At 48.0% G+C, this 7,393-nt stretch overlaps 1 protein-coding gene across 1 annotated transcript; it reads left to right on the top strand.

Annotated features, from left to right (window-relative positions):
• Positions 1-1,020: 1,020 nt before the first annotated feature.
• On the top strand, positions 1,021-2,457 carry LOC123440437 (extradiol ring-cleavage dioxygenase-like). The gene is made up of 3 exons (XM_045117002.1): positions 1,021-1,404; positions 1,496-1,866; positions 1,966-2,457. Exons 1-3 carry the CDS (start codon positions 1,114-1,116, stop codon positions 2,156-2,158), a joined length of 855 nt encoding a protein of 284 aa, XP_044972937.1. The 5' UTR covers positions 1,021-1,113; the 3' UTR covers positions 2,159-2,457.
• Positions 2,458-7,393: the final 4,936 nt, after the last annotated feature.

Here is a 7,393-nt window from a genome sequence, read left to right on the forward strand (position 1 = left end):
TTGTTGTGGAAATGGAGTTACATCGGATGGCATTTGACATCCACTCAGAACTAATTTTTGAGGTTGTCGAAAGTCGGTAGAATATTAGTTCAAAGCAACGATGGATTTGTTGAAAGCTCACTTTTTATAGTGTCCGAGACGACTTCGATCTCTAACTGCGACAGAATACAACACATGCGGCAACGAAGAAGGGGGTAGAGGCCTAGTGCGAACATAAATGGAGCATGGAACATGTCTTACATGAGATTTGGATATTTTCCCAACATGGAATGTCCACTACTTGACTTGGCAATGCAACTTTTTAAAGTACTTGTCCCATGTGAAAAGTTGTGTGAGTCGGCTACCCAAAGTTTTTTTAAAACATTGCTATCCAAAGATCTTTATTTAACATGGCTATCCAAAGATTTGATAACCTTAAATTGTTAAACGCAACGGTGATCACTAACAAACACCTTCAAGACAAGATGATGAATTGTTGCTTCATCGTTAGAAGAAGAACAAAAGAAACAAAAAAATAAACTGCCACTAGCCATTAAGTCAGACCGAAGCGTAGACGACCATAGTTATGTGCCCATATTAGTCATGTATGCTGGTAAACAGACTAACTTGACAAAGATGGTTATGCTTACTTATTAGTCACCATAATCGCCCTTTAGCTCTCTTTTCCCGATGGATGGCCTTATAGGTTAGCTGATGAGTCCTTCTCAACGAAGTAATCAAAGGGGTCAAAAGATCTACAAAGAGATTTTCATATAATGTTTTTTTAGCCCACAAAGTAAACCTAGTGATTTATTTCATGGATATTTTCTTCAAGCGGTCACGTGTTCAATTAGAATAGATTAATAGAATAGGAGATCAACTCTCGAGTGTATTAGTCTTACATTTTCCAAGTGTTTACTCTTCTTGCACAGTACTATTTTTACACCCCACATGGTGAATCTATTGACTTCCTTTCCTTGCAACTGTATTTTATTCATACCGATTACGTCAAGAACTCAAATCTAACACAACACGCGAGAATGTCAAGGGAGAGGTATTGAGAAAGTCATCGAGTCAGAAGAACTCCATCAACCACCACGCTCGCAGCGCGCATAAGTAGAGGGGCTGCCAGTGATGGATGGGGCAGAGGCAGGGCTAAGCCAAACCCAGACACCACCGTTGGAGGTTGCCATGGACACCTTCTTCCTGTCGCACGGCGCGCCCACTCTCTGCATCGACGAGACGATCCCGGCGCGGAGCTTCTTCCAGTCCTGGCTGCCGGCGGCGATCGCGGGCTCGCAAGCGCCGCGCGCCATCCTGGTGGTGTCGGCTCACTGGGAGACGGACGCTCCGGCGGTCAGCGTCGTCCGCGGCACCAACGACACCATCCACGACTTCCATGGCTTCCCAGAACAGATGTTCAAGGTCCGAGTTTGGTCGCCCCTGTCTACTCCTTTAATTACTGCAGTTGTGTCACGAATGCAAGTTGACATTGTTTAGTCGTACGTATACGCAGCTGACGTACCCTGCGCCCGGCGCGCCTGACTTGGCCGAGAGGACCAAGAAGCTCCTGGAGGACGCCGGGTTCGGGCCGGTGAGCGAGGAGCATGGCCGCGGGCTCGACCACGGCGCGTGGGTGCCGCTGATGCTCATGTACCCCGACGCCGACATCCCGGTGTGCCAGCTTTCCGTGCAGACGGACAGGGACGGCACGTACCACTACGACCTCGGCAGGGCGCTGGCGCCGCTCCGGAACGAAGGTGTTCTCATCATCGGCTCCGGCACCGCCACGCACAACCTCGCCAAGATGGGGCCTCACGACGCGCCGCCGCCGCAGTGGGCCTCCGACTTCGACACCTGGCTCAAGGATTCGCTCCTAGACGGGAGGTAAACATTTACCATGGCTATGAGCCTATGACGAACTTCATCTGAAACCCGATCACCGTCGTGTTCGTGTTGATTTTTATTCGTTGTTGGCATGGCCAGGTACGAAGACGTGAAGCGATACAAGGAGATGGCGCCCCAAGCTGAGGTGGCGCACCCTTCGCCGCATCATTTCTACCCGTTGCATGTCGCGCTTGGCGCCGTGGGGGATGAGTCCGCGGCGGAGCTGATCCACCATAGCTGGACCAACACCAGCATCTCCTACTCTTCATACCGTTTCACAACGAAGATATAACGGCTTGGGTTACTTGGTTTGTACTCCATCCGTTCCTAAATATAAGTCTTTCTAGAGATTTCACTAGATGACTACATACGAAGCAAAATGGATGAATCTACACTCTAAAATATGTCTATATATTTCCGTACGTAGTCTTCTAATGTAATATCTAAAAAGACTTATGTTTAAGAACGGAGGGAGTAATAAATTGGTTGAGGCCATGACGAACTGAACTTTTTTTTTGTCTGTGTGTGACTGTATTATCTTCTACAATAAGAAAACTGATTGATTATCTCTATTTAAAAATGTCTATCTTCTCACAGTTCTATTTTAAAACTTGAGGATTTGTACTTGAATGTTAGGATCTCTTCCCGCAAAAAAATTGTTAGGATCTCGACAAGTTGAAATTTGGTGCCGTGAGAGTTGATAGTCGGGGATTTCGTGTTGCGAGTTAGGTAACTGAGTTGTAAGTGAGTTAAAAGTTACTGCCTCCGTCGCATAATATAATAGTGTTTTTGATATTAGTATAGTGTTTTGTACTTTTGATACTAGTGTAGTGTCGAAATCACTCTTATATTATGGAAAGGAGGGAGTAGGAATCTAGAGTAGAAACTTAGGTTGTGATAAGTTGAAAGTTGTGGACTTAGGACATGTTCGACAACTCTTCAACTCCGTTGGTGGATCGAGGAGGAATGAGATAACTTCGTCAGTCGAGTCCGTGGAACGGTGGCCGTTAGTGTAAAGACGTGAAGAGGCATTTGGAAATTTTGAGGATTCAACGTGTGGAGAGTTGGAGTATATTCTCCCCATACTGCCACCACCAAGTGGAATTTTAGCATACTAGTTCATGTCGATATTATGATCCCTTTTTCTCCTCGATTGTCACTCACTCCCCCGACTCACCATTCTCTGAGCCCTAGGTTGTCCGCACCCTCTTCATCATCGCCATGCCGACGGACTGCCCCTCTCCCTATCGACGAGGCTCCTCCATCCTCCCACTCGAACTTGATCTCGTTGAAGACAAAGTGGTCATGGTTCTGAGAGGTGTGGCATGCTCATTGCTCTAGATGAGGTTGAGGTAGTCCACTGTCAAGTAGCTCTTGGCGTCGGAGAGGTCGAGACCATCCACATCCATGAGGATGAGGGTGCAGTGTGGGTGCTCGGTCGTGGCCACCATCATGATATGCTTCACTATGCATGACATATTGAACATGGCGAGAAGCTCTCCAGGAATGAGACCAACATCAACCCCAACGCGGCTACATGACACACACCTTGTTTATTGATGTCATGATCGTTGTCTTGTCCTCCATCGCCATCCGCTATAACATCCTCGTGAACCAGTCATCATCACCTTTGGCGCAAATGTAAAACAAACCCAACCTCCCACCACGTTGGGCTCAACCTGTCCTCCTATGCCTCTCTAAGTTTGATTGATCGCACGTGAATGGACTGTTCGTTGTTCCTAGCGACATGAATCTGGGGTGGTCTTTCTGAATGGTTTTTCAATATCTTCTTCTCCCATGCGGAGCAGAGCACTAGAGCAAAAATGAAGAGCCGAGGAGTTTGGGAAACTGAGTTACCGAAGAAACATACACCCATCGTGTGTGTGTAGGGTCCTGGAATCCAAGTTATGCATTTGCTAAGGGGTGATCAAATATAGTTTGAAGCAACTCATTTGACTTAGATCTATGGACCTATATCACTCTGGTCGACTCATTTACTGGTTGTGGCTAGCTACGGGTTGATTCTCGGACTCGGTTAGGTTGAGTGAGGGAACATACAAACCACTCCGGTCGGAGATATGATGCAAAACATATGTTGCACCCTCGACACTCGATAGGCAACTCTTGTTGTTTGTTTACCTGTATGAAAAATATGTCAAGGACACAGTAGGTAAAACATGTTATTTTCAACCAGCGTCGTTAGAATCTACTCCCTCCGTCTCGCAATATAAAAGCGTTTTTACACTACACAAATGTATAAAATGCTTTAGATTATGAAACGGACGGCGTATTTCATATGGTTTGCTTGTCTTCTCTGTTGCTTATTGATAGTCATGATATGGAACCACACACCCTTCAATAGTATTGTGACAGCCCGATGCCGACGTTCCAGAAGATTCCCCTTATATTCCGTTTTCGTCGTGTGTCTATTTTCTTTTGTCGCATCATCATCGCATCATGTGCATCATCTGCATTGCATCGGCATCTCCGTTGTCGTCAGTTTTCAAAACTTGCATCCATTGTTAGTTGCCGGTTCTCGTCGTTGTCCGTTCTGAGCCTGACCGCACTCGCACGCGCCCGCGGCATCATCGAAACCCTGTTTTAAAAGTGCGTTTAAAACTTTCTCTGATCGAGGTGAAACTTGGCATGCGGTCATAGTTTGTTTTAGTTAGGCCGCCTCTCGAATTTCGTCGCGATCGGAGTTCGTCTGGTACCCGAACGGTCGACCGTAGCGGCACCGTATTCGGTCTACCGTCGGACGTCTGTCGGTGTTTTAAAAAATTTGCCGCGCCGCCCGTTTCCCCTCTCATCTCCGGATATCCCCTCTACACGGTCACGTACCCATTCCCGCGTGCGGAATCGTCCGAATCCGACCGCACGGATGGATCCGGATGGAATTTCGCCAAACCTAGCCCCCCCCCCCCCCCCCGTTTGTCTATATATAGGCCCCATGCCATTATTTTAGACAGCCCCCTCGTCTGCCTCGTTTTGCGCGCCACCTACCCCGAAACCCTAGCTCCCGCAGCCTCTCTCTCCCACCAGCGCCGCCGACCCGCCAGGCCCGCTCGAGGCCCATCCGCCGCCGCAACCTCTGTGCCCCGGATCCCGCAGCTCCTCCAGCCGCCGGAGCACCTCCCCGCGCCCCCTCGCCTCGAGCCGCCAGAGCGACACCTGGCCGGAGAGGCTCGCCAGAGCAGCCGGCCTCCCGAGCGCCCGCATCACCCGCTGTTAGCCCGCCGCAGTTCGCCAGCCGCCGCCATGGCCGTCTTCCTCCCGTCGCCGCTGGACTTGCCGTCGCCAGATCCGGGCCGGCCAGCCCCGGATCCGATCCCCTCCGGCGGCCCCGCCTTGCTGCGCCCCCGTGGCGGCCCCCCTCGTCGGTGCCTCCTCGTCCCTTGCGTGCGACCAGCGCCGCCGAGCCCTCCTGCTCGAGGGCACGAGGGGACGCTCCCAGCGCCAGCGCCGTAGCCTCGCCCACGTGGGCCAACGCCAGGAGCGCCGCGGCCCAGATGGCCAGCAGCCAGCCCAGGCTGCTCCTCCCTCCCGCGGCCCAGCTGCCGCCTGGCCCAGCTGGCCCCGAGCCAGGCCGAGGCCTTCCCCTGTGCTGCACCAGGCCGGCCCAACCGTGGTAGCTCTCTTTTTCCCCCTTGTAGCATTATAGTAGTTCGGCCCATTTAGGAATTTTAGGAATTTAATTAATTCGAGTAATTAGACGATATTAGATTGCCCGTAGATTTTATTTTGTAAGTCGGTTCGTGACGTGTAGCATATGTATCTTGACTAGATTTTCGCATAAAATCCGATTTCACAAATTGCATATTTAGTTGACGTCGTTTAGCGTGCGGAATGCCTAGAATAGCGTGCTGTTTTAATAGGATACGTCCCGTATTTAATTTTCGTGCAAGTCCGGGTTGCTCGGATGCCGTAGTATAAATGCCCATGTTTTAGGAACCATTATTCCATGTATTTTAGAGCGGTCATTGGTATTTTTACGTGTAGGGTTTGCCGGTAGTTTATTTTCCCGTGTATAGGTTATTTTCTCGCATTTTCGTGTGGCATTATTTTTGTGTTGCAACCCCACATATTTTATATGTTTCCGGGGTAGAAAAATCCCATGGATTTTTCTGTGCCATTAGTTTTAGCATTAGAACAAGTTAGTTCGCGCGATATTTTGCCATGTTGCCCTCTTGTTTATTTCGTAGGATTTATTCCGTGCTTCGTTTGACGGAGTTGTCAACTAGAGACTTGTTCTTTGATGTTTTGTCTAGCCCCTGGTATTTTTAGTTGCAATAGAAAAGCATGTTTAGGGGTAGTTAGTTCGCTCTCAAGTTGCTAGAAATAGTGCTGATTTGGAGGTGCTGAAATATTTCTAAGTCTGGAATCTGTTATATTTTGTTGCTCTCTTGACTTGCTTCTATCTTGTGATCCGTAACTCTTTTGAGGTTGGTCCAATGGAGTAAGTTGTAGCCCTTGTGTTTCTCTAGGATGCTGTAAATTTTCATGCCATTTGAAGCCCTGTAGCTATTGGTTTTGCTGCTGTCAATATGGCTTCAGATCGAAAACTGCACTTTCATGAGGTGTTATTTTCACTAAGTCTGAACTAGTGTGTGAGATGTCATTTTGTGTCTTCTTTCCCTAGTGATCCATGATGCCATGCTAGTTGTTGTTAGTTGTTTGTAGTAGTGCTTTTTGCCCTCTTTCGTGCCATGCCTTGCTTGAGTTTATCGGAGTTGTGTAGCCCATAGTTGCGGGGTGTAGAAAATGTTATGTGGCTGATTTTGGCAGATTGTAGTGATTTCTTGTTTAGCTCGTAGTTTTTGATCCGTAGCTCCGATTTGATCGTGTCCTACATGAAACTTGCTTAGAATCTCGTGTAGTTTCATTTTCTCTTGCTGGTTGTGTGTTTTGAAGTGCTCGTGACCATCGTTGCACACATATTGCATTCATGCCATCATATCTTGCGGTGCTTGTATCTTTTGAACCGTAGCTTCGTTGGAGATGATCTCTATGTGTAAATTTCATGTCTCGACGCGTAGAATCACGTGAACCTATTTGTTTTGCTGTTTAACAACTAATTAAATGTGTTAGGTCAGATCTGGACAGAATTGTAAATTAACATGTGAGGTCGTTTCGGAGATGCTATGTGTTATTTCCGACCTCATTTAAAATGCCTAGATAGGTAGTTTAATTATGCTTCACCTCTTGCCATGTTGAACCACATTTAATATTGCTGTGTACCTAATCGGGATAGAACTAAATAATTAAACGTGAAGTTTCGTCAATATGCAACTCGTGGCATATTGAACTTCACTTAACGTGTAGTGTTTGATTGTGTGAATTGTCATGCCGTGACTTGCATATATTCAGATGCTCATGCATGATATGTGTTGTGCATCGTGTGGTGAATTCCGTGTGTTGATTTGTGTTTCCGGTTTGCTTCGTCTCGATAGAGTTCCGCAGCGTGCCGGATTGTGAGGACCCGTTCGACTACTTCGGTTCGTCCGCTTCACGGAGGCATTCTTCTTCC

This window comes from Hordeum vulgare, chromosome 3H (genome assembly GCF_904849725.1).
Source record: "Hordeum vulgare subsp. vulgare chromosome 3H, MorexV3_pseudomolecules_assembly, whole genome shotgun sequence".
Classification (NCBI taxonomy): domain Eukaryota; kingdom Viridiplantae; phylum Streptophyta; class Magnoliopsida; order Poales; family Poaceae; genus Hordeum; species Hordeum vulgare.

What these genes read in the sequence shown, in the direction of transcription:
- LOC123440437 (XM_045117002.1), top strand. Translation starts at nt 1,114, where the DNA reads ATGGATGGGGCAGAGGCAGGGCTAAGCCAAACCCAGACACCACCGTTG. An exon ending in TCCCAGAACAGATGTTCAAG is followed by an intron (nt 1,405 to 1,495) that starts GTCCGAGTTTGG and finishes ACGTATACGCAG; the next exon opens with CTGACGTACCCTGCGCCCGG. An exon ending in GATTCGCTCCTAGACGGGAG is followed by an intron (nt 1,867 to 1,965) that starts GTAAACATTTAC and finishes TGGCATGGCCAG; the next exon opens with GTACGAAGACGTGAAGCGAT.